At 39.9% G+C, this 26,277-nt stretch overlaps 1 protein-coding gene across 3 annotated transcripts in view; it reads left to right on the top strand.

The window, feature by feature from the left end:
• The window catches only part of ADCYAP1R1 (ADCYAP receptor type I), a 129,942-nt gene that overhangs the window by 17,612 nt on the left and 86,053 nt on the right, over positions 1 to 26,277 (top strand). For all 3 annotated transcript variants that reach the window (XM_042889185.1, XM_042889184.1, XM_042889183.1), the window contains exon 2: positions 15,648 to 15,816. In XM_042889185.1, the coding sequence (XP_042745119.1) occupies positions 15,766 to 15,816 (51 nt within the window). In that variant the 5' untranslated portion in view covers positions 15,648 to 15,765. The remainder of the gene's footprint in view (positions 1 to 15,647; positions 15,817 to 26,277) is intronic.

The following is a 26,277-nucleotide window of genomic DNA, read 5'->3' as shown; positions in this document are numbered from 1 at the left end:
CCACGGATGGACGGGGCATCACAGCCTCTCTGGGCAGCTGTTCCAGCACCTCACCACTCTCATTAGTAAAGAACTTAATGACTCAAATGGCTCTTTCATTTCAGGACTGTTTCCTGAGCAGGGCAGTCTTAGCCAAAACACGCGGTTCTTTCAGGAAGGTCAAACAGCAGCCATTTATCCAGACTCCATCATAAACAGTGTTCAGTTTCTCTAAGAGACTCTCACTGAGCTGACTTCAGGTTATCAGATGTTTACTTTTATCTGCTGAAAGAGGAGCATTTCCTCCCTCTCCCTTAGGTGCCTCTAGCCTGCTCTCCCCATCAAGTGACACATTTCAGAACAACATACAGAGTCGTCCCATGCTTCATTTCCTCCATCTGGCTGCAAACTCTAGGGACAAACGTGAACTTTGGAATGCAATGAAAGGAATACCCTGAAATGTGAACTTACCTTTTCTGCATGTAGAGACAGAGTGTTTTTCTGTTTGTTAGTTTATTGGTTTTGTGTTGGTTGGTTGGGTGTTGTTTTTTTTTTGCCCGATGCCTAAGATGAGATGTTGGTCTTTGCTGCAGAATACTGTTTCAGGCAACGAAGGAGCCTGAGATATATCAAAGTGGGCTGAGCAAATAAATAAGTAAAGGTGACTCAGACTTTCTTTGTGTTACAGCTATGGGGTCTCTGAGACTGCTATTATGTTTAAAATCAGAGATGTCTCAGAACAGGTTGCCCAAAGAAGTTGGGGGTGCCCAAGGAGGTGCCCAAGGCCATGGATGTGGCCCTGGGCAGCCTGATCTGGTTTATGGCAACCTTGCCCATGGCAGAGAGGTTGGAACTGGTTGATCTTAAAAGTCTCCTCAAACCTAAATCACTCTGTGATTCTATGAAGTTAGCAGGCTATCAGCCAATGTGCAGATGAACCATTAAACTCCAGCCAGTGTTGTTCTAGCAAGTTTTCCCATAGCACCAATGGTCTCTCCTTTGATTTGCATGACTGGCCCACCTTTAATTCTTCACTTTTCAGGGGATGGGAAAACCTGTGAAGCCTGTTTGTACATCGGTCCTCACCATCTGCAAGGCAAGAGGGTCATTAATAATGCAGCCGATGGAAATGAGGGCTTAGGGACGTGTTTATTTTTCTTCTTAATAAATTGCATCCTTTGGAGGCTGCTGAAGCGGGTTTCCTCAGTGCTGGAGATCAATAACACTTTCTCTTTCTTAGGTTGTTTTTCTTTTTAAAACGTTTTTGTAAAACACTGGCTAGGATGGGCAGGTATTGTGTTTCTGTGAGCAGTTTGGAGTGATGTAGTTGTTTGAATAGATGGAAGAAATCCTCTCTTGTGGAGCATACAGTAATGGAATAATGGAGAGCTGCTTTATTATATACTACCATGAAATAGCAAAAATGCTGGCCAAAATCCTTTGTCCTAATGAGTTTCCAAAGAATCTACACCTCTAAAGTACTTCAAGGACACATGATGGTCATCATAGTATCACCTTGAAGTCTTACCACAGATTTTAGTTAATTTTTTTGAGCAATTAACCAAAATAAACTTGCTTACAATCACTACTCTCAAAGCATTGTTTCTTTGGTGTCTTTTGTCCTGCGTTCAGACGACATTAAAACCAACACTGGGGAAAATGAAGACTGGAAGGTGATTTAGACTTGACCTCATGTAATGTGAGGAAAGGACTGGTGAGAAAAGGAGAAAATTCTTTGCGGGATGCTTCATACTTTATGACCTTAATTGGCTTCCCAAAATAAGATGCTGCTAATCAGCTGAGTGTAGCTTTGGCAAACTTTTACTGTCTGGGCTGAAATTTTGTATGCTGTGTGTCTGTCTCAAATCTTTCCCTTTATTTCCTTCTCTCCCTCCCTCCTTTCTTTCATTTCAGATAAAACAGTTGATTTGAAGGTAAAACTAAAGCAAATTTATTTATTTTTTTTTAAACTATTTAAGAATTTCTAATATCTCCATGCCTTGGAAGCAGAAATAAAACATTCAGAGGAACAAAAGGCTGGCTTCTGGTATTGCCAGCGTGTCTTATGTTGTCTGTCTCAGGTCAGTGTTTCTCTAGGCTGAATGTCCTTGGATACACTGGGAAAATTTTCACAGTCTGTTAATATTTGTGGTACTAAGGAACATGGTTTAGTGGGCAATATTGGTGGTGGGTGCACAGTGGGACTAAATGATCTTAGAGGTCTTTTCCAACCTTTATAATTCTATTACTGAATGGAATTAATCTCATCTGCCAGATGGTGTATGGCGTAGTCCTTCGCAGTTGAAATTGTCTGTTTAGGGTCTCCTTGGTAAGCATGGGAGAGAAACTGATAAGCTTGAAGTATGAGCTCATCTAAACTGCTGTGGTTCACGGGAGGCCAGACTGGAACATTTCATGTTAGGTAAAGGATGTATTCCCTGCCCTTAATCATGATTCCTTATTTCAGAAATATATGCTCTGTCAAAAGAGATGACCTTAGGTGTAGGCTGCATTTTCAGCAGATATAAAATACTGACTTTGGTGGTCCTGTGTCCATAAGAACTTTTCTCTTGCAGATTTCATTGGTTGTGATAGTGAAATATAGAAAACAACTAACCTGAAGTTATTCTCTGTGTTAGCATGAAGTTGCTGGAGGTCAAATTTGTCTCTTTTCTCCATCAACGCTTCTGAATTACACAAAGCAAATATCTAAATTAACTACTGAACTGAACAGGTGGGACAAATGTTACCTGAATTTAAATGTTCTTAATATAAAAAGCAATGACTAGTCTGACACTTTCCTATATAGAAAACGTTGAGAAATAGGGGGTGATTCTTATGATGCTGTAAGATACATCATTTCAGAGGATTTCTGATTTCAGGTGATTTGCATTCTGAGCTCTGCTGGCTGTGCTGGATGTATCTCGGAGATTGTAGAAGGAATCTTTGGAGATGAGCTCAGTTTTAGATGTATATATTTGAATGAAACAACGCCCATCCAAGGCCCTGAAAGACCATCCTTGGGGAAGGGATATTTTCATCGTGCCTTTGAAACATGAGTCAATCTTTTTCAAACCGAACAGTGTGAATTTTGGAGAAGAGGTTGAACCTAATTGTGTTTACATCCTTGAGTCCTGGATTTTACTGGTATGGATGATCTCCAAGCTATTCAGTAAAAAGGAGTAATGTTTTGTTTGCCTTCTGGACCACGTGGAATACTCTGATTCCACAAGATTTCGGATGTGCTTTATATGCAGTTCTGTTGCATATGATCTCATGAGGGTGGTCAGGCACTGGAATGGGCTGCCCAGGGAAGTGACTGAGTCACCATCCCTGGATGTGTTCATTTAGATGCTGTACTGAGGGGATATGGTTCAGTAGGAAATATTGGTGTTAGGTGGATGGTTGGACTGGATGATCTTGGAGGTCTTTTCCAACCCTGGTGATTCTGTAACTCTGTGCCCATTCTGTCCATTTGTAAACTGATGCATCGCACATCTCAATATCCATAATCAGTGTTTTTAGCTTTCATCTCAGTTGCCACATTCAATAGAGCAGAATAATCCACTTTTCCAAGATCCTACAGACTCCTGTTCGTGCAGCTTTCATGCTTTATATAAAGAAAATTCTGCTGTAATCAACCGAGGTTTCACTGAAACAAAATCAAAGCAAATAACGGATGCAGCTAATCTGTGCTAATTGTGTTTTAGTGGGTTTCTTTTGTTTTGTTTTGTGGGTTTGAGCTTTTTTTTAGATACTTCTTGGAGTAATAAGAGAGCATATCAGATCTCAGCAGCATTTTTTTTCCAATTGTGCAGATGTTTATGTGTGTAAGTATGTTTGTAGTAAACTATTTTGGTCCTGTGTTGTTCCATCCTTCCCAGGTATTTAATTAAGATTAGATTCTGCTGAATTACCTATTAGAATTGTCACATCAAAATCCACAAGCAGATCATGAAGACAAATACAGACATAATTGACTTTAATCACAGGCTGAGAAGGTGGTTCTGTGGGAATTAATCACTTCCACTCATTTACATTTAGCTTTTCTAGGACAGTAGTAGTGCTGCCCTACTCAGAGTAATAGTGAAGCAATGATGTGGAAATCAAATGGAAAATTTACATTGTCTAGATTTTAGTTTTTAAAACGTAATTTTCATAAGAACTGCTAGAGCTGTGAGGCTGTAACTGCTTTTGCACCTTTTTAAGGTACTCTGAAATTGGATCTCAGCTGAGACATTGTAAGTAAGTGTTGAGAGCGATGGCTTAGAAAATCAGTTGCGTAGCATGGAATAATTTTGCAATATTATCTGAAATATTAGGGTAATTTCCAGTTTGCTATAGAAGCATTTGCAGTGCCTGTTTTTATTATTATTATTGTTATTATTATTTCCCTATGCAAACAATCCAGAGAAAAAAATGAACTTCACTGAAAGGCCTGATATTGTCTGCAGCATTCTCTCATCATTGTGAGACAGAGTGCAAAGCGTGTCAAGGAAAAAAAGAAAGCAAGAAGAATCCTACACTTTCACTTCTTTCTATGACATTCCAAAGGAACGAGATCTGCCTTAGAATCATGGAATCATAAAATCACCACGGATGGAAAAGGCCTCCAAGGTCATCCAGTTCAACCCTCCACCTACCAGCTGTATTTCTCCACGAAGCCACGTCCCTCAGTACCACATCTAAACATTTTTTGAGCACCTCCAGGGATGGTGACTCCACCACCTCCCTGGGCAGCCTTTCTGTTTGAGTGGGAGATTTCAGATATTCAGATCATACAGTGTTCTCATTGAACTGCAGCCTTTTTTGACTATCCTTCTCTTTCTGGAAGATGCTTGCGGGGTTTCTCTCTGCTGGGTTCTGTCCCTACACTGATTTTAATTTCAATTGCTTTTCTTCCTCCTTTGTTTATACTTCTGTTATGCTCAGCACTGTCCCTACTAAACCCCGAGCTAAGCTAACCAAACTGCTTTTATGCTTTATTGGCTTTTCTGTTTACCAAGATGAGTACATCTTGTTCCAGAGCAAGGCTGACCCACGTGTTGCTGGAGTGAATTGTTCATCTTTTGTTCGCTCTAAAGGGAGCCAAGAGAATCCAGTGTAGATGTAGATGTTTCACTTTCAGACAGATGAATTTGTGTGATGGAATTCTGTCATGGGTGTTGCAAGACCACATGCTGTGGAAGGTCTTAATATTGTCCAAATGTAATGAGACCATTAGCCACAAAATGGGATACAGCTGGGTGAATCTTAGGCCAATTAAGGTACAGTAGAAAAGGAAGACTATAGGAAATGGGGATGGAAGAAAAAGGAATTACAGAACTTACCAGAGCTTATACAGTGATTTAATATTATCTTTCAATGTAGGAATGAAACTCTTCTATAAAAACAGAGCCAAAAATTAAAAAAAAAAAAAGTTTTTCATATCTCTTAAAACAGAATAGACAGGATTGCAGTTCCAGGCCTGTTTGGAGAGACATTTCCCTGACAACTGAAGAGTATATACTCTTGAGTAAACAAAGTAGGGGAATCGTTTTTCAATCCAGAGTGGAGTCAGGAAACTTATTATATCCATTCTTTTTTTCACTGAGATAGATTCAACTCATGAAATCTTTCTGTGTTGTTGTTCATATTTGCAGAAGAAGCCAATGGGTATTCACCTGGGACATCACTGCAGATTGCTAAGTCCAAGCACTCAATGAAGTACAAGCTGTTGTACTCAGAATAACTCTGGTCTTAGTGAGAAAATAACAATAAGGGAAAAAAACAATGAGGAATTGCACATACACAGCAAAGGAAGATCATTTGGTCATCCTTTCTGAACATGGCGATTTTTCAGACCTCCAAAAATCCCTCTGCCGGTGCCTAACATCTGTCAGACCAAAGTCATGAATGCATTATCTTCTCTGTCACCAGGCAATTGCTTATTGATTTTACCACCTTCTGATATGTCCCTTTCATTTGTTATTTTATTGCTTTCTTCTTTCCAGTGGGAAAGGTCAGAGATAACATGAGTTGGCTGTGCAAGTGCTGGAGTTCAGTGACTGAATCTTGTCTGTGAGTCTGTCACCAAGTGCAGAACCACTTCTCTATGTGATGAAATGCCTTATGAAGATGATGATCAGGGAACTGGAGCACCTCCCCTATGAAGACAGGCTGAGGGAGTTGGGCTTGTTCAGCCTGGAGAAGAGAATTCTGTGGGGTGACCTCATTGCAGCCTTTCAATATCTAAAAGAGAGCCTACAGAGAGGAGGGGAATCAACTCTTTGAAAGGGTAGATAAATGCAGGACAAGGGGAAATGGTTTTAAGTGGAGGGAGGGCAGATTGAGGTTGGATGTCAGGGGGAAATTCTTCGCTGTGAGAGTGGTGAGGTGCTGAAACAGGCTGCCCAGAGAGGCTATGGATGCCCCATCCATCCCTGGAGGTGTTCAAGGTTGGATGAGGCCCTGGGCAGCCTGGTCTAGTATTAAATAGGAAGGTTGGGGGCCCTGGACGTGGCAGGGAGGTTGGAGCTTCATGATCCTTGAGGTCCCTTCCAACCCTGGCCATTCTGTGATTCTGTGTGATTCTGTGATTAAAGATAACCCTGGTACATCCTCCTAACTAAGAGCACGTAGCACCTCGCATAGAGACTAGCTTGGGTCTGGAAAGCAAAGGTAGGCTAGTAGTGGTAGCTTTGTGCTCAAGACAATCACTTCAGCTCATCAGAAGACCTAACTAAGTGTGCTAAGGGTGGCGTTGCACTTAAGTAAATATATTATGGATATGTATATAGAATCATAGAAGCATACAATCACCAAGGTTGGAAAAGAACTCCAAGATCATCCAGTCCAACCATCTACCTATCACCAGTATTTTTCACTAAACCATCAGTACAACGTCTAAACATTTCTTGAACACCTCCAGGGTTGGTGACTCCTCCACCATCCTGGGCAGACCATTCCAGCACCTGACCACTCTTTTGGAGAAGTAGTTTTTCCTAATGTCCAACCTGAATTCCCCCTGGTGCAACTTGAGGCCATTCCCTCTAGTCCTGTTGCTAATTACATGGAAGAGGAGGCTACCTCACCACAGCCTCCCTTCAGGCAGTTGTTGAGAGCAGTGAGGTCTCCTCTGAATCTCCTCCAGACTAAATAATCCCAACTCCTTCAGCTGCTCCTCATAAGATTTGTGCTTCAGACCCCCACAGCTTCACTGCCCTTCCCTGGACACACTCCAGGGTTTCAAAGTCTTTCTTGCAGCCCAACACTGGCTGTTCACAGCAGTCTTGGCAAGATGTGGTACTTTTATAGTCCTTAGCTGTGTTTTGCCTATCCTTTTGATATCCTATTTCCATACATTCAATTCTAGAGGAAGGTATGTAAGTAGTTGTCAGACACAGAGAAGGAAACTTGGAAAATGCAGGGAACAGAATAATTCGAGTGGTGTTTTTTGAGCAGACCTCTAGCTAGCTAGTTGGGTTCAAATCAGAGAGACCAGTGGCAGTGTTGATTATGAATTAGCAGCGACCATATGAGCGCCAGTGCAATCTGAAAGAGCAATAGATGCACCTATGGTTAGGAAAGGAAATACAGATGACCTATCAAGGAAATCAAATTGATCAAGCAGTTGTTGCAAAATTTTGATATGCCAGGTGGGGAGCACGTTTTACTGGTTATAGTGTAATGCTTTTAAAGAACCTTGCCAAGTAGCACTTAAAGCTCTGCTGGAATGGAGCAGCATGTAGTTACCTTTATGATCTCGTATTAGATGCATATTAGTTCTGAAGTGCTGCATACATTACAGATGCTTTGTGAGGGTAATTGACCTGCCTGTGATGATGAAGAGAAAGCTGCTCATACCATATTTCTATTTTGACTAATGCTTCTTAAATACGTGGTAGTTCAAAAATATTTCATTGCAGCTGAGTGCATTAAACTGGGTGCAGTTGGGTGCATTAAGAAGAGCATGGCCAGCAGGTTGATGGAGGTGATCCTCTGCCTCTTCTCTGCCCTTATGAGCCTTATGAGGCTGCATTTAGAATACTGTGTTCAGTTCTGGGCTTCCCAGTTCAAAAAAGACAGGGGTCTCCTAAAAAGAGTCCAGTGGAGGGCAACAATGATAAATGTCCTGGAGCATCTCCCAAATGAAGAAAGGCTGAGTAACCTGGGTCTGTTCAGCCTGGGGAGGAGAAGACTGCAAGAGGATCTGATCGGTGTTTATAAATATCTAAAGGGAAGTGAGAGGCAAATGGATGAGACTAGGCTCTTGTCAGTGGCGTGAAGCAATTGGACAAGGAGTAATGGCCTAGAATTTGAACATAGGAAGTTCCATACTAACATGCAGAAGAATTTCTTTGTGGTAAGGGTGACGGAGCACAGAACAGGCTGCCCAGAGAGGTGGTGGAGTCCCCTTCTATGGAAATATTCAAGACATATCTCAATGCCAACCTGTGCGACTTGCTGTAGGGTACCTGCTTTATCAGGGAGTTGGACTCAATGATGTCTTGAGGTCCCTTCCAATTGCTGTGATTCTGTGATTCCGTAATGATCCATAGTCTTTAGTTAAAGAAAATGTGGAACAGAGAAAATAATCCCAACCAAGGCAAGAATTGCTGGTTACATTTTATAGGTGATGTTATATGGGAGATCTGCTAAGAGCAACTCTACAAAGGGAGTTATGAATTACACCCCATAGTCTCTACTTTGAAGTCCAGAGGTGATGACTTGCAAAAATAAGCTAGAAAGGCTTGATGTATAGATAAATGATTCACTTGTGCCCATCTTGAAAGCCTGTACCTTTCCCACTTTCCACTGGAGACTTCTAAAGTCATTAGAAGATCAAAATGCTCAGATACCCAGAACAGTCCTTAACTTTCAATATTCTGCTGTCCATTCATACCTGTGTGGTTTAAACATCATAATATTAAGGAGAATTGTCATATGGTTTTATGTGAAGTTTGTTTAAACAAAGTATGGGTTGGTTTCATACACTGTGTTGAGGAAAGTCATAGACTTTAAAAGCTCAAGAAAAGCTGGGCTTGATGGTCAAATATATGGAATATAATAAATATGAATTTTCAGCAAGTTTTGATAATGTCTTTATTGAAAAAAGATTTTAACCGTCACAAGAAGTAGGTATCAGCTGAAATCAGAACTGAGTGTCCTAGACATGATGGGTTTACCTGAACATAACAGATTTCCATACCTCTGCTGTTCTTTAGTAATCTCCTGTGCATCTCTCTGCTTGTGCTAAATGCAGGGCATCAAAACTTGACTTACTGGAAACAAAAGAGAACCAAAACTTCAATATAATGCCATAGATTTGATGTGAACCAAGACGAATATGCATATGCTTACTGCATGTCATATGAGAGAGAATAATTTGTAAGTTAAAAAAACTATGCTGTGTCTGAGAAGGAGGAAAAAACAATTAGGAGGATTATGTGGTCTTTTCCCAGAAGTAATATGAATACCACAGGGATTTAAACTAGAATAATCCAGACGATTGATAATTGATTCCGATATTTTGAAGGTGTTAGTTGGAATATCTTTCCTTAATTTGCTGAGGGATGCTTATGTAAACCTGTTCAAGAATGGTTTTGAGAAGTTTCTTGAAATGTTAAGAAAATTCTATAAAGTTAGAGGATTAGGAAATAGAAGAGCCGATAGGGTGTATAGAGATGATGAGTGTACTTTGTAAAGACCAATTATAGCACTTTTACATCTTCAGGGAATTTCAATTTAATCAAAACCACGCAAAGGAAAAGAAGAAAGAAGACTACCAAAATTATAATTGAATGCAGCCAAAGTAAAACACGCAATAAATTAATAGACTGTACTTACAGAAGGAATAAAGATACTACTGGAAGGAAGAAAAGGCCATGATATTGACAGAAATCAGCACCCAGTTTTGCTTACCATTAGCACTTTGATGTCTTAAACTTCAGAGATGGAATTTTCTTTGTTTATCCTAAGCAGACTGAGTAAAGAGACAATATATATATGTAGATGCATATAGATTGTGTCAAAGCAGTAACTTTCGCTGTCTGAAAATAGCATTAAGATATGGGAATTGTTCTTGAGGATGCTTAAATCTACTCTGTGGACTGTAAAGAGAGACAAGGTAGACTGAACTGAACTGTGTCAAAGATGCAGGTAGGTTCAGAGCTGTTTAATGTTTGAATGACCTGAATGAAAGGGCACAGTGCATCCTCAGCAAGTCTGGAGCTTCATCAAGCTCAAGAAAAAGAAATGCAAAGTCCTGTACCTGGGATGGAACAACTCCATGCACCAGGACAGGCTGGGAACCAGGTGGTTGAAAAGGAGTGTTAAAGGACCTGGGGTTCTTGGTAGTCATCAGCTTGATACTGAGCAGTGTGCCTTTGTGGCAGAGGACCAACAGCTTGGTGGGCTGCATGATGACAGAAACTGGCAGCATGATGAGGAAGATGATCCTTCCTCTCTCTTTAGCCTAAGTGAGATACAGATGGAGTGCTGTATCCAAGAAGAGGGAAAGAGAGCTGGGACTGCTAAACTGAAGAAGAGATGGCTCAGGAGGATCTCATCAACGTGTAGAAGTATCTGATGGGAGCAAGTAAAGAAGAATGAGGCATGCTCTTCTTACTGGCAATCAACAAGCAAGAGGCAACAAGCACAAACTGAAATACAGGAAATTCACCTTTACCACAATAAAGCTTTTTACTGTTAAGGTGGTCAGGTATGGTTAGAAGACACAACCTGTTTGCACATGCCACCAATGAATATTTTCCCACAAGACCCACACATCAGTGCACGTGTTAAGAGCTCTGGCTGGATCCTTCCTTGTGCACAGTCCTGCTAGGTTGCTTTTTATCAGCTTTTTCAGAAGTGTGGCATTTCTGGCTGATGCCATCAAGATATTCTGGTGTATCTGGAAGGGCTGGCCTGTCCCCTGTAGCAGGAAAAGCTTTCTGAAAATCCATCTCTTTGATTAAGCCCCCTGATGTAATTACCATACAAAGCCTGTTTTGTCACTGACAACAGGCATGTTGAGAGGAAACAAGGACTCCAGGGACTTTTTCATTTGGCACACAGAGGGAGAAAGGTGAATAAATGTTTTCTTGGTGTTCAAGGGAAAGACAGAGCTGTAGTCTCAGGTTCTATAAGTCTGTGCAGGTTCATTAACCTCAGTCCATTTACAAAGTTCAATGTAAATAAAACAAGACATCCCCAAAATATTTAAAATGCTAAAAATAATAAGTGGTTTATCAGAAATAATAGAAAAGACATGCTGTTCTTGTTGTCTGCCTTTATAAGAATGTTATTTGCTGTCTACTTTGTGTGGGAGATTTTAGTGCTCTTGCTCTCTAGGAGACTTATTTGGTATTAAGTTTTCCGTTAGTTTCTCTGTTACCTTAAATATCTCAGCATCAGTTTATTGACACCATATTAAACTAATTTGTTCTTAATCTTTTGTAGTAACTCAAACATTACTATTTGGGTTTTATATTGCTGGAGAAGAGACTAGAGGTGAAATTATTCTATCCAAATATAGATGTTGACAATGTAGATGTCAACATATGAGCTAGCTGTTAAGAATTCCTCTATACTCAAGGGATAGGAGTTGAATGTTTAAAGTAGACAGCTAAAATAGGTCAGACAAATTGCTTTGTTCCTATGTCTACTTCCTTGATTTTATAAAAAGAGACTTGACAATGAGCTCATATATGAGTACATGTCTTCTAGATTTCTAAACTTAGCTGACAAGACCTAGGTCATTGGAGGGTTACTTCCCTGTCTGTGTTTATTTCTTGCTTGTGTGAGTCTCAGTTGACATGAGAGAGGTTCACACCATGTTCTTTAATATATATTAGGAAGATGACATTGGGGTAATTTTGGAGGGAGATGATAAAATGCTTTGAATTCCACACCTTATATTGACAGCCTACAGGTGATAAACGATGTATCAATTATATAACCATCTGTTCATATCTAAGCCAATGATGTTCATCAGGCAAAAGCCGTGCCAAAATCACCCATGGAGTTCCCTTCCCTGGGGAGAACTCAGAAGCACTGATGGAGAGGTGTGAGGGCCAAACTGGTGATGGCTGGAGTATTCTTGGTTGCTTCTTTTACACATCATCATTCTCCATCCGTGGTGTATTCTGCATAGAGGAATACTCCTCATGCCACTGAGAAGTGCTGAGATCACTCTGCATGGAATGTGTGACTCTGCTGCAAAGCAATTTGCAGAACTGTGATTGATTTTGCATGTCTCAGAACCTTTCAGATTTCTGCACTTGTACTGTTCCCATATGGTGCAGGAGAAGGATGAGATGGGCAGTCCTAACCAGATGCTGAATTAAGATTAATTAAGTGAAGAATTCACATTTCATCACCTCTGGTCAAGGCCACTGTTGGTCAGCTCTGTAATTTGTTGCTTTCCTTTCAGACCTCTGGCATGCATCCTGGAGGTCCATAACGAGGAGCCTAGCAGATCTGATTTTTCTTTTGGGTGAGATCTCAGTCGCAGCTCATAACTGCTTCATATAGTGACTGAAATCCTCTTTCATTCATCCTGCATTCATTTGAGCTACTGTATAACAATTTTATCTATTACTCGGTATGGTGAGAACTCAATCTTTACAGATGTGATCCTTGTATACCTACCTGTGAGTAGGCGCATCCTACTTGGGTTGGCACACATGGCACTTCTTACCAGCATTTAGGCTTCTGTAACATGTAGTCCGTGTAAGCCCTAGGGACACTCGAGTCCTTTTTTAAACAGAAGAAAGAAATGGCCACTAGCAGCAAAACACGTTGACAGAGCTCTTCCAAACTTCTCCTTAAGGACTCATTATTCCTCACAGAGTAACATGAAGAATTTGCTGTGGCATGGAAAACTTTTGCAGTGGAGATATGAATCTCTTTCACAGATGGTGTATGACTTTCCTAAGCCATCAGTAGACCCCCAACAAGTCTTTTGTAATCCCCGTATTTCAGCTGTGCTTGAAATAATTCTCTGAAGCCCTTTAAGGATTGTATTTTTTCCCTTCATGTGTGCAACCCTTGTGCTGTGGGCTATTCTGGCTTCACAGATTTTAATTACGGTAGCAGATGCAGATAAAACAACAACATGAAGCAGTAACATCTCCAATTTACAAATGAAACTACGTGATGCAGCTTTATGAAGTCTTTTTGATCATTCAGACTTTCCTTTCAAGCCTTGTATTCATATTTTTATTTATTCTCGCAGTACTGAATGGAGATGGAAATGCTTCGTAGACATTGTCCCTACTTCTGAAAAGTTTTTCTCGTAATGATTGGCTGAATGTACTTATTTGTGAGTTAATTATCCTTCTGTTGCTAATGGGTTGACTCTGCACCTATGTGTGATAAACACAACAGGAGCTGTTGCACATTATATTCAGATTTCTCTGGAGGTCCAGGGCACAGGTTCATAGGCCTGGTTGCTATTATCTAAAAAAATGCTTGGGCTTCTGTGGATGACACAGAGACCTCAGTCCAGTTCTTGATGTGGGTTTCCATGACTACCTTGAAGGCAAAAAAAAATGAAGCTGATTCTTTTTCTCTGTAAAATGTCAAAGAAACACAGCAAAATGGTTAGCAGATGTTCTCACATCTTCAGAAATTTCTTTGAAGCTAACAGAAAGAAAATAGAAGGCAGCCTTTTTCCACTCTTCTAACCTAGTGAATGCCAGGTTAAAGTAAAGCTGGATCTTCAACCATTGGAAAGAGTGTATTCCAAGGGTTACCACTTTACCACAGGTTATCCTTCCATCCATTTAGTCAACCATCTCCCACTCTTCCGTTGCATTTAAGTCTTGTTTTTGACTCATTACAGTGGCAGAATCCAAGGACAAAACTCAATCTCCACACCATTCTCTGGCCTTTCTGGCTGGAGTTGCAAATTATCAAGAAGTAATTTCAAATCCAAATGTCTGTTAATGTGGCTGCCTGGTTGTCTGTTGCTTCTGTTAATGCAGAGACTTTCTTTTTCCGTCTTTTCACTACTGAATGTCACCATGGATGTATTCTCCTCCTCAACTGAGATCTTATCAATCCTTCATTATTTGATAAACCATCAGAAATGCAGTTAAATAATTAAATTCAGTACCAGAGTGGACTGAGAGTGACTGATCGAGTGAGGATGGAAGAAGGCAGATCAGAGAGAATTTTATGAATCATTGTTCTCCATTTAGTCAGAGTCTGGATAGAGAAGACAAAAATCTAAAGAGAACTTAATTTTCTGTTCTGTTTTTTTTAATTGAAAGACTCTGCTTTCTAAATGCTGATATCTTGGCTGTATGTTGCAATTAATATAAAAATGGAGTACCCACTGACTGAAAGTTCTTTCACATTTGCTTTTGGCACTCCTTTATTTACTTTCTGTCTTTGGTCTGTTTTCTTTTCAGCCTTTTCTCTTTTTTTCCCACATTCTGATTTTTAAGTGTTTTATTGTTTCTGTAGTTGTTTACATGTCCTGTACCTATGAGGGTTTTTTTTTGTTTTTGTTTTTGTTTTTCCATTCTCAAACATTTACTTACCTCTATAAACATTTCTCTTATTAGGAAGATGTCAGTCATGTTTATGCCTGCATAGGTGATGAATGGTGGTGTATAGAAAACCCGCATCACACAATAAGAGTTTAAAAAGCACCTCTGCATTCAAAGTTTTCATTTACAGATGTAAACAAAATATATAAGAGTAGTTCTCTGTCCCTGAGACAAACTGGTGTGGCACAGCTCATGCCCAAGGGCTAAACTCCCATACCTTCCTAAGAAAACAAATTGTGTCTAATCTTCTGTAGGCAGAAGACCTTGAAGTGAGTTCATCTTAGAGGAAAGCGGTCTATAAGGTAGAGTTAAAATGAAGGGGTTCCATCTCAGGTAATGGGCAAATTCATTTTAAAACATGATGGTAGGGCATCAAGGTGAGATCTCTAAGCCTAAGAGCACAATTCATTCCTTCCCATTCCTCTTACTTCAAAAAGCTCTCAGATTCTTTACAACTCTTGGCATGAATTTTGTTATCTGGACCAGTGATCTTTGAGAAGAAATCACCAAGTTGTACAGCCTCTTAAAAAACCCTCAGTTGTGATTTTGAGCCTTTACTGAAATTAAGAAGGTCAAGTTCTTTACAGAAGAGCGGTGAGGTGCTGCAACAGCTGCCCAGAGAGGCTGTGATGCCCCGTCCATCCGTGGAGGTGTTGGAGGCCAGGTTGGATGGGGCCCTGGGCAGCCTGGGCTGCTGTGAAATGGGGAGGTTGGTGGCCCTGCATTGGTGGGGGGTTGGAGCTTCGTGATCCTTGAGGTCCCTTCCAACCCAAGCCATTCTTTGATTCTGTGATTCTGTGAAATCGTGATTGCAGAAATGAAGCATACAGACCCTCTGACCAGTTCAAAATGTTCCATTATTCCTTCCCTATAGATACAATAGAGCTGCTGTTAGAGAATCTCTTCCAGCACTTTCTATGATGCAAGCTACTGATCATACAGCCATGTTCTTTGGCTTCAAATTTAATACCCTAGATGATCTGTAATAACAGCAAACCAGACAATTATGACTGACCTCTGATATATGTAACTCAGTTCAAGTGTTGTAGTCTCTGCTTTCTTTCTGTTTCTTTCTTGTACCTCTTCCATGTTTGTTATATTCATAATCATTTTTCTCTTTCACTGCAGAGGTTTGAGTCTTGACATGAAGACACTGACAAGAAGATCTGCAGAGAGTGTGTACTTCAGCCCTAATTATCTCTGTTAGAAGCTAAGCTTGACTAAAGATCAAAGTCAAGAGACAAAGATGGCCATCTGTTGGAAGAACTGCTTCTTCACTCTCATATTGCTTCCCATGGTAAGGATTGTTGTTCTTTTCTTACTTACACTGCCATTATTTAAATATGTGTTCCCAATAGTAGCACTTGCTAACAGTGAAGGTTCTGAGCTCTGGTTTTGTTTCTGTGTGACCGAATGGATTCTATTAAGCGTTCTCTAGCTTCCTTTGTTGATGAAATTGGACTGCGAAGCCTTGAGGTATCAGCCAATACTTTTGGTTGCCTCCATTTTCATATGGTCAGTGTTCAGAAAACGTGCAGGTGGGCCTTAAAGATAGTGGCACTCCAACTCGTTAGTCACTCTGATGAAGATATAGGGCTTTTTATGAACAGGACAGGGATTTATTTGGGATGTGAATCTTTAGTGACCAAATAATGTGCTATCCTTTGAATTGCTCAGTCCTAACACGTGTCAGGGGATTGATCATATTAGTATATGCTTGCCCACTGCCCCCATCTGCATTGTGTCTCTATCTAGCCTCCTATAAAAACTGTAAGAACATAGAATAAAGCATGTTTTTTGTTTTTTTTTTTTGCACTTTGCAACCATAGGCAATGGTATACAACCTGTATAATAAATCCATCTTGCATTTCAGCTCAGCCCTTGGCTGGATCATTGATCATAACTGCTTTTCATTACGTCTCAGGAAGCATTTCACAAAGGAATGCTGTGAGAAACAGCACTACTACTTAAATGCTCTATCTGATTCTTATTAAAAGGTTTCTGTTGCTTCCATACAAACGTTTTGCAAATGCCTATTACTCTTTGCTATCCAAGTGTAGTATCTTAAAACATTATTGAAATAAATTTTGGTTTTATTTTTAAGTAAGAATTGCTTAAATTCTTAAATTGTGATGTAACCAGAGTATCTTTTAACAGTATTTACAGTTTCTTGCTCATGCATATTGACTGTGTAACTTTGCAATGTGAAAGAGTCAGCATATTGCACTCCTCTTAATTTTGTCACACACGAATGCACATTCTTTCCTCTCGGGTCTTATTTAGAGGCCACGTTAATTGACTACAAATCTGAAGTGTAGCATTATTCAGATATATTATTTAGAATGAGAATGTTCATCTAAATAATTTAGCGCCTCACTTTATAAATACCTGACATAATTTCTTTTTTTTCCCCTCATATGTTGAGCATTCTATTACTTAACTTCCTTGGGCAGGTAGATGGCATTATTTACAGCAGTCCCTTAGGAGCTCCCACCTTACTGCTAAGCCTAGGACAAGCTCAGTGTTGATTCAGGAATGAATGTCAATGAGATACATCCTATGTTAGGTGAAATTGGAGAGCAGATTGGTAGAGCTGCTGTATTTCTGGGTAAGAAATCACATCTTTCAGACTGGAACAAACTCATTTATGTGATCATGTGAGTTGAAAGGCAAAAGGATTTTTTTTAATGGCCAGTGATCTTTGGCATTTCAAGATTATTGGCGTCCAGCTTGAGACAGACAGCAGGTATCTTCTTACTTAGAAGTGAACTATTTTTAATTAAGGAAAATAAATGCGTCTGAATGTATTTCTTGAGCTTTTAGAAGATGGATGACCTTCCTGGTGAATGTAAAAGGACAGCAAGCTTCCAGTTCTTAGCATTTCAGGACATAACTGTGATTGCTGAGCTGGATAATTAGCGATCTGCTCCAGCTTCTGGACTGAACAGCTCCCTAATGAAATTCTGTGAAGCAAACCAGAGTTAGTAAGAGTGAGTATGGTTTTGTACGTGAGGTTACTTTTTTATGACTGCAGGACTTTCTCATAATCTCTAGGAAGCCAGGTAATAAAATTAGTGATTCCAAAGTGAACTTGTGTATATGCATACACACTTCTTTGGTCAGGGAAGGGACTCAGTCCTGTGACAGATGTGGTACCTTAATTTGTGTGTAGTATACATTCTTTTACAGTTTGTTTTGAAGGACAAGAGGTCAGGAATGGATAATGTTATGTATGGTTCTTCCTTTGCTGAGAGTTTTTATCATGCTTATCATGGTAACGTTTTCCCTCTGTTGAGTCTTGCTTTCTTTTTGAACCATCTCTGATATGCTGAGCCAATGTCCTTAAATTGATACCATTCTATCATGCAGATATAGAGATTTTCTACAAAATGGGTGAGAATGAAAAGCTTGAGTCAATTTGTCATCTCATCCTCTAAAGGATTCCTTAAAAAGTTTTCTTCTGTCTTCTCTTACCACACCTGGTACTGTTCAAGAGATCACCATTTACTTTCAAGGAGAGCTGTTTTTTATGGCTGTGGGTTAGTTCCATCCCATGAGCTCCTGAATCTGTGCAGTGGCTTGGATGTGCAGTTTTTGCTTTCAACAATTGATTGTCCACCCAAACTAAGGTCCACAATCATGAAAAGGTCAAAGAAAAAAGGCAAAAAGTGTCCTGATGGAATGTTCTAGGTGCCCTCAGTTCTAGGGCCAGATCAAATCCCAAGAAAGTACTATATGTATAAATATTTAGACATGGCCATATATAGACATGGACAATTATCAGAGATTAGGGTGGTTTCTGGTATGTTTAACAAACTTTAATATTTGCTTGCTACAAAGGTATTCCACCTTCCTATTTACTGCCTGGGATTTAAAACAAGATCTGGGGGAGTGGGACCTGTTAGGTCTGTAGAGAAAACTCCTTGACAGCAAATTCATAAATCTACTTTTTTCCCACTTAAAATGTTTTCCTAACTAAAATCCATTTTGATATTTTAGACGTTTTTAGTCCTTTTGTTGTTGTTGTTAGCTAGGGTGCTTGTTTTCAGTGCAAAATTGCACTGCAGCTACATCATTTTCTGTGTTCTGTCTTTCGTTTGTACATCCGTTTTTTTTTTACCTCATTTATTTTCATTCTGAATTCATGGAATCATAGAATTGGTTGAGTTGGAAGGGACCTTTCAGGGTCCAACTCCCCTGCAGTGCACAGGGACATCCACAGCTCCATCAGTGCTCACAGCCCCATCCCCTAACCTTGAGTGTCTCCAGTGATGGGGCATCACCACCTCTGTGTGCAACCTGTGCAGTGCCTCACCACCTTATTGACAACAGCTTCTTCCTTACATCCACTCTAAATCTTTCAGTTTGAAACCATTTCACCTTGTGCTGTCACTGATACTGTCTGTCCCCTGCATTCTTATAGCCCCCCATTCACTGCCACTTCACTGTATTTCTCATTTCATTCAGTTGTGATAGCAGTAGGCATGGTGTTTTTTTGTTTGTTTTTATTTGCTTGTTCTGTGTGTTTGTTTTGTTGTGTTTTTTTTTTTTTTTTTTAAACTGGAAATATCAACAGAAGTCATCAAAATTAGTGAAGAGATAGGATCCTAAACCGAGGTTCCTTTGTCTGGTTCCAAATGTACTTGAGAAACAATGAAATTCATGACTCACAAAGTTGGCTTAGTGTATGAACTGAATTTTAAATGTAACTGCAATGCAGGTGTTCCAACTGTCTGAAATAATTCAGTCAGTTGCATTTCTTCAGCTAATGCTTGGAAATTCTTGTGGATGCATCTTTAATATCGCTAAGCTTAAGGTTTCAAATGAGAAGATGCTTCTTGCAGTGTTTCGTTAACTGGTGAACTTATTCTCAGTGGCCTTTACAGACTTTTGGGGAAGTCTTTTTAAAGGCTAAATAAAAAGGGAGAGATGAAAAGAGAAAGGTGTAAGTGACGTCCCTTGTATACAGGCACTGGAATTCAATCGCTTTATGGGGTGAGGTGAGGTGGATGTGTAGGCAGCATCTCACGGATCAGAGAGCCAGATCCTGAATGGATTGTTTCCCCATTCATTAGGAGATGAGGAGAGAAACTAATTACGTTTACTGTGATAGTGTATCTCAGCTTTTCAAGGGTTTGTATTCTACAGTGAAGAGAACTTGCTGTATTAGTCCTTATCTGTGGCTGTCCTTTCCAGTGCTAGGCTACATTCAAGTAGGACCATCTATATTTCAGTCCCTCTCATTTTCTAAATATGAGGAACTATGTATAAAGACACATTCACCGGTTCTGCTTCTGCTATGATTGTTTGAATATCTGTAGCCTAAATGAAGGGTTCCATTCCCAGTGGGGGCAGAAACGTGTATGGTTGTGTTGGGCTCTGCTCTTTAGACAACGTTTTTAGATGTTGTCTTTAGACGTCTTTAGACAATCTTTTTTCCATTTAAGACTTAATGAACTGGCATTTAATGAGTTTATTGGTCTTGTGATTTGTAAGAGCTCATGATCCTGTTAGAAAAGGAAAAATTCTCTGCGGGAATACAGCAGTCTTCAACGTGATGCTCTGTTGCATGGGAATTGTCTCTTAGGGAAAGCAGCGACTCCTTATACGAACATGGCTGGGAATGTCCTCCAGAGGAGGATCTCTTCAAAGCCTAAGACTTGTTCAAAAATAATAAAATGAAAAAAAAAGGTCTTAAGATATGTCACACTGGGTAAGGTAGTTTCAAAGATATGGCTAGAATTTGTTGTAAGCTCTGTCCCAAAGATATCAGAGGGGTTCTGTGTTACATAATGGCAGCAGTGCCCTTCAAACAGCCCAACTTCAAGCACTTCATAGAGGAATAAAAATTAGGATCCTGGTTCCAGATGGTCCTTACCCTGTCAGCAGGTGGGATGAATACTTCCAGAAGGTGACTGATTGCGCCTGAGAGCTCAATAAATCTCTTAGTTTCTCAAAGAGAGCTTCATGTGTTGGCACTCCAAGGATGCCTAGGGCTGGTAGGGGCCCTTGGCATTACATCGTTGCTCTGTCTCCTATGCTGGCACTTGAAATCTCACCCCAGGGGCTCCAGCTGTTAGTTAGGATTATTGCAGAAGCTGAAGAAAAACACACTTGGTTAAAATGTTTGAAAGCACATTAAGCTTATAAGCACAAAATGTGAAAGACAAACAAGAACAAAAGTAAAAAAATGAATTTTCTACCTACTTTTTTCACAATTACTACACACGCACACACATCCATGGGTAATATTCCTTATTTAAGCAAGTAATCTATCCAGGTCTTAGAAATGCACAGCAGCAGGACATGAAGAAGAAAATGGTTGCCCTACATTAATGCTTTCACTTTTCTGCCCTCTGGTAGTTGTAATAGTTTCTGTGAAGGGCAAATAATATGATGACAACACTGATTTAAGGCCATTAATATGATTCTTTTCCCTGCTGGTTTTATGTTTGTGAGCTTGGAGAAGTATTGGGTGAACAGTCAAATAACAAATTAGGAAATAAAAAAGATGTCTTGGAAAATGAGCCCATAAAAAGAAATCAAAATCAGTGATTTTTCATATTTCTTAGCTATTAATATATAGCAGTTGTAGGGATGTTATTCAAGTCTCTAGCAAGTGTGCCACTGACCTCTTCTTCCTTGGGTTTGCAGAGTCAGCAGTCTAAAAAGGTTTCCCTTAAGGTCAGGTTGAAGAGGTAGTTGTGGTGCAGAACCAAAGCTGCATTATAGAAAAGGGGGAGATGGAAGCAAAAAGGAATAGAGGCATAGAGGAAGTGAATAGTAGCTAAACAAATACAGTGCCATCACTTTGCTGGAGATTTGACTTTTTATATATTCTCTTATCCTTGTCACCTTTCTTTGGTATTCTTCTTTCTGTGTAATGAATTGCAATTTTTACCTTCCCAGTCTGTAAAGAGTCCACTGCTTTGCACTGTATGGCAAGAACAGGGACCTTCCTGAGGATGTGGGAGCACCCAGGATTAGTGCTTGCCCCCGGGTTACACATGGCAAGGCCTTCCAAATGAGCAGTCCATAGGTTGCCTCTAAAATCCCCATTGGAAGAGGCAGAGGATGGAAGGCAGAATGTGCTGTGCTTAAGGATGATTTTAGGGCTTCTTTTTCAAACCACCAGAGACAGCTCTTTAATCAAGCTCTACGAAGCCTATTAAAAACACTGCCAACTGTAAAGCCCAAGTGTTGCTATCCTTACAATCCCTGGAGGCAGAGAACCCAGCTTAACAAACCCCTCTTTGTCTCTGTGGGCAAAGAGTGAATTGCACACTCCAGGCTCGCTTCTGCTCATGAAAAGAGAACTGGGGTTTGGTCACATTTGTTTTTTTTTTTGCCATGTGGAAGTCGCTTGGAAGAGAGAATTGGTGAGGTGTGAGTCCTCTCCTACAGTAAGCATAGTGATCCCTGTGATGTATTTATTCACTGTATTCTTTTTGAGCCCACAACAGAATATTGCCGTTGTAATGAATAGGAACTGTCTGTGTACTTTTTTGTGCCTGTGAGAGCTGAGCTGTGTACTGATGTCAGCAAATGCACCAATATTTAGCCATCTAAATGATGGATGTCTGGTTGAAGATATTTATCATTATTAGTACCTACCAACGATAGTCAGTTGTAAGAGGCAAGCACCTCCAGACACTGGTATGACCTCTCATAAACCCTCCTAGTAATCTCCTTATTGCAAGGTAATTAAAAATTAGCTTAGATGAGGCTTTGGTTTCCTTAGCTTTTAGAAAACTCATCTTCATTAAGCAGTTTTTATGAATGTCATGTGGATGCTGAATAGATGACTAAGTCACCCTTGCCCAGTTGATTGTCTTAGCAATATCTTGGGACTCATCATCCTTGTCAGGTTATCACAGATGCTGTTTGTTACCTTTCCTGAAATACATTTTTAAAATCAACAATTTCACGTGTTTTCTTGCATGACTGACATCAGATGTCAGTGGAACATTGTATCTCTATGAAAAAAAATAATAATAAAAAGTCCATACCATTCAATGCTTCACTCTTTAAAGCAATGAAAGAAAATCAGCCCTCATATGCAATCACTTCAGTCCTTCCTCTAATACACCTTATATAAAAGCACTGATCTGCTGAAAACTTTAAGACTGCAAAGTGACTGAGTTGTTGTTCTTTTTTTTACTGCTTCTGGCTTTCCTGATAACATATTTATGCAATGTCCTCTTCTCTTCATTTCTCTGTGTGCTGATTCAGCAACCGTGGGCAAAATGTGTTATTGAGAGGTTATTTAGGCTAAATGCAGTCCGGTGGATTGGTTGTTTAAAGACTCCTGAAGAAGTTTGTCAGTCATGTGAATTACTGATCTGTGTAGATTTGGGAAGGGAAAATACAGGGTTATCTATTTATTTGTTTGTTTTTACTTTATTTTTCTTACCCAAAGCACACATATAAGCATGTTATGTATTTTGGCATTAAGATGTTCAGACCTTTATTTTGGCTTTGCTGTTTGTAAAGTGCTTGCCAGATAAGTAATAATGTGGAATGCATTATTGGATAAGATTAGAGATACACTGAAGCTCAAAGCTGTAAGATGGTGTTCACTTCCTCATAAATATATATTTCCGTGCTGACCTCTGGCTGATGTGGTTTTAGTTATAAGATTTCAATCATAGAATCACAGAATCACCAAGGTTGGAAAAGACTGAGTATCACCCAGTTCAACTGTCAACCTACCACAAATATTTCCCACTAAATCATGTCCCTTAGTACAGCATCTAAGGGTTTCTTGAACACAGTTGAACAAATGAAACAAGACATGTTTTCGTACTGCAGTACCAACTCAATTCCCATGCAGTTCTGGGCTAAAGTAGCCCTTTTTAGTGTCTCTTCAACCTATGTAGATATACAAAACAAAAACCTTTTTACCCGTCGTGTGTTGTCTGTTATGCCTGAAGTAACAGCAGATACACTCTGTAAGCTACCTTCAAGCTCATTTAAAGTAACTATTGGATCTGCCTTCGTGTCTTTCATCTAGCAGCTTTGATAAAAATAATGATGAGGTTATTATTCACTGTGACCAACCATGGCAGCAGGCCATTCCCTTGTCCATTTCTTTTGCAGAGCAGCGGTGGGAGGGAAGGCTGCAGGAATGGGATGGGTTGTAAGATGGTAGATGGACCTTTGATATTCTAAGGAAGTAAGACTTAGGTGATCACAGCTGTGCATATGTGTTTTGTTTGCCATTTTTCCAGATCATCTATCTATCTATCTATCTATCTATCTATCTATCTATCTATCTATCACAGAATCATAGAATTGCTGAATGATTTGGGTTGGAAGGGACCTCAAGCTCCAACCCCCCTGCTGCAGAAGGGTTGCGTTCTCAGATGAATTAATTTTCCAAAAGTTTGATGGGAATTCTTTGTTGAAGACAGAGATATTGTTAATTCTCTAAAGAAAAAATGAAATTCAGAATAAGTTAAAGCCATAGAAGAAAGCATGGTATCCAAACAGGCTCTCATCTGGGAGATGCTAATCCAGACGATCAATGACCAAAGCCTTATGCTGCTGATCAAAAAACTCATCAGCTTTGTTTTCAAGCAAGATCTTACAGCTAATTCAGGTATTTTTGAATCCCTGATGTTAGAACAGTAACATAAGACACAAGAGCTGGAAGATCAAATGTTCCTTATGCCTCAGATTAGTGTTTACTTTGAGCAGTGCTTCAGCTTCTTGTCCCTCAGTTCCTTCTTTGTGAAATGAGGCCGTCTCTGCTGCTCTGCCTCTAAAAACTACAGATGAGCATGAAACTGTGGAGAAAGCACTGCCTGCTGAGTTTTCCAGCACTGATACAAAGTCCCATGTAAATCTCCATCTCATGAATGCTTTCACCTTTGTATCAGCACATGTATTTCTTCTGCGCTTCACACAAGTGTATTTGTTCTGTTGTTTTTTAATTATTGTGTATACCTGCTACTTTTTTTGAGATTTATTTTTTTTCCTGTGACTAAAAGGGGTGGATGGAGACCAGAAACTACAATATTGGTTTTGCTTTGGTTTTCTCACTGTTACCTATTTGTTAAATCAGTAATTCTGCAGATATCTGACTACAGGACACAAAGACAAATGTTCAGCCGTGGAATTCTTTCTTGAGCCCATTTATTGTTGTTAACAGAAGCCAAAAAACCACCTTGTGGATGACAACTTACATTGGAGGAACAGGTTGCTGTGTACTGAGGTCAACTCCTGCTACATGGTAGTGCTTGCAACTGAGGCCTTTGGATGTCGACCAGTGTTAAGTGGCGAGCTTCCAGCTGTGATCATTTGAGATACAAAGAGAATCAAAGAAAAGGAATTAAATCTGGAGTTCAAAGGAAAGTAACAAAAACAAAGGGAAAGTGGCAGTGATGTGGATGAATAATGTTATTCTAGAGATAAAGTTCTGTCCTTCAGTTCTTCCTGCATTTGGAGGGCAGGTGTTTTTTTTTTCCTGTAACTTTTTCATACGTGGAAATATCAAATATGTTTGTAGGTTAGCAGAGAAGTAATACAGGAATTCTGAACACAGTCATCCTGAGGATGAAGTAAATGGAAGTTAACGTATATTGGAGTCACCCAGAATAACCCACGAGGAACAACATAAAGTATGTTCTACCAGTTTTGCTTTCAAGCCTTTTTTTTGCCTTAATTATGACAGAATTTTGCTCACATGGGAGGGGAAATTCTTTCTCTTCAGTATACAGTAGGCATACTGTATGTCCATTTCTTTATGCTTTCTACTGGTATGAGGATAACCACAGCAAACTGAAATAACATCCCTCTGTTTCTGACCCTACCCTGCAGAAAATGAAGCTTTCTCATTAACAACAATTTGAACCAAATCAAAGGATTACTTCAGTGCTTCCATATCTCTTTTTTGTACGTCTTACTGCAGTTCAGAAGTAAGTGAGGTTGTGAAAATGTAGACCACTTGCCTTAGAGAAAATGCTTTGCTCATCATTAATCCCTTGCACATATATATCCGTCAAAGGGAAGGTAAGGACCCAAACTCCCTGAGGAGTAAAAATAAAATGCTCTGTGGAAAATGAATTTTCTCTTTGTAATTAGAAATACGTTATCAGAAGTGAACTTCTTTGGAGGAAAGCATATGAGTTAGGGAGCTGGAAATGAAGACGGTAAGGCTGATAGCTGAGCTGTTCTTGCCTCTTTCCTGAGGTTGTGTTGCATGTATTGCGTGACTCTCACCAGACACTGCTATTATCTGCAGAGGCAAAAATTAGCTTATGCTGCTGGGATGCGTACTACATCAAGACTTTTGGAATCCAGAATGGCTGTAAATTTCATAACAAGAATTCATAGAGATTGTGGTGTGGTCATTGTCACCGAGAAAGTAACATCTAACATTTTTGAGTCCAAATACACAAAGTTAGTGGACTCTGTTAAATCTGAATACAGAAATATTCCAGAAGAGCCTTCCTCTCTTTCTCCAAAATGACAATTTCAGTCCACTGGGAAATTAAACTTGGGAGGAAAGACTTAAGTATATTGGTCAATATTTATTATCTTCAGTGTAAAATAGGAACCATAGTGTAAAATAGTAACCATGTATGCTAGGACTTCTAAGTTTTTATTGTGTTTTAATACTCCTCTCCTCTCCTCTCCTCTCCTCTCCTCTCCTCGCCGCGCCGAGGGGAGGGGGAGGAGGGGGGGAAGGGGGGGAAAGGGGGGAGGAGAGAAAGGGGAAGGGGAGGGGGGGAAGGGGGGGGGGGGGGGGGGGGGG

Source organism: Lagopus leucura, unplaced genomic scaffold (genome assembly GCF_019238085.1).
Source record: "Lagopus leucura isolate 7727_CA_CO unplaced genomic scaffold, USGS_WTPT01 Super-Scaffold_100157, whole genome shotgun sequence".
Taxonomy (NCBI): Eukaryota; Metazoa; Chordata; class Aves; order Galliformes; family Phasianidae; genus Lagopus; species Lagopus leucura.
Note: the sequence above shows the minus strand (reverse complement) of the source record. Positions and strands in the feature narration are given on the sequence as shown.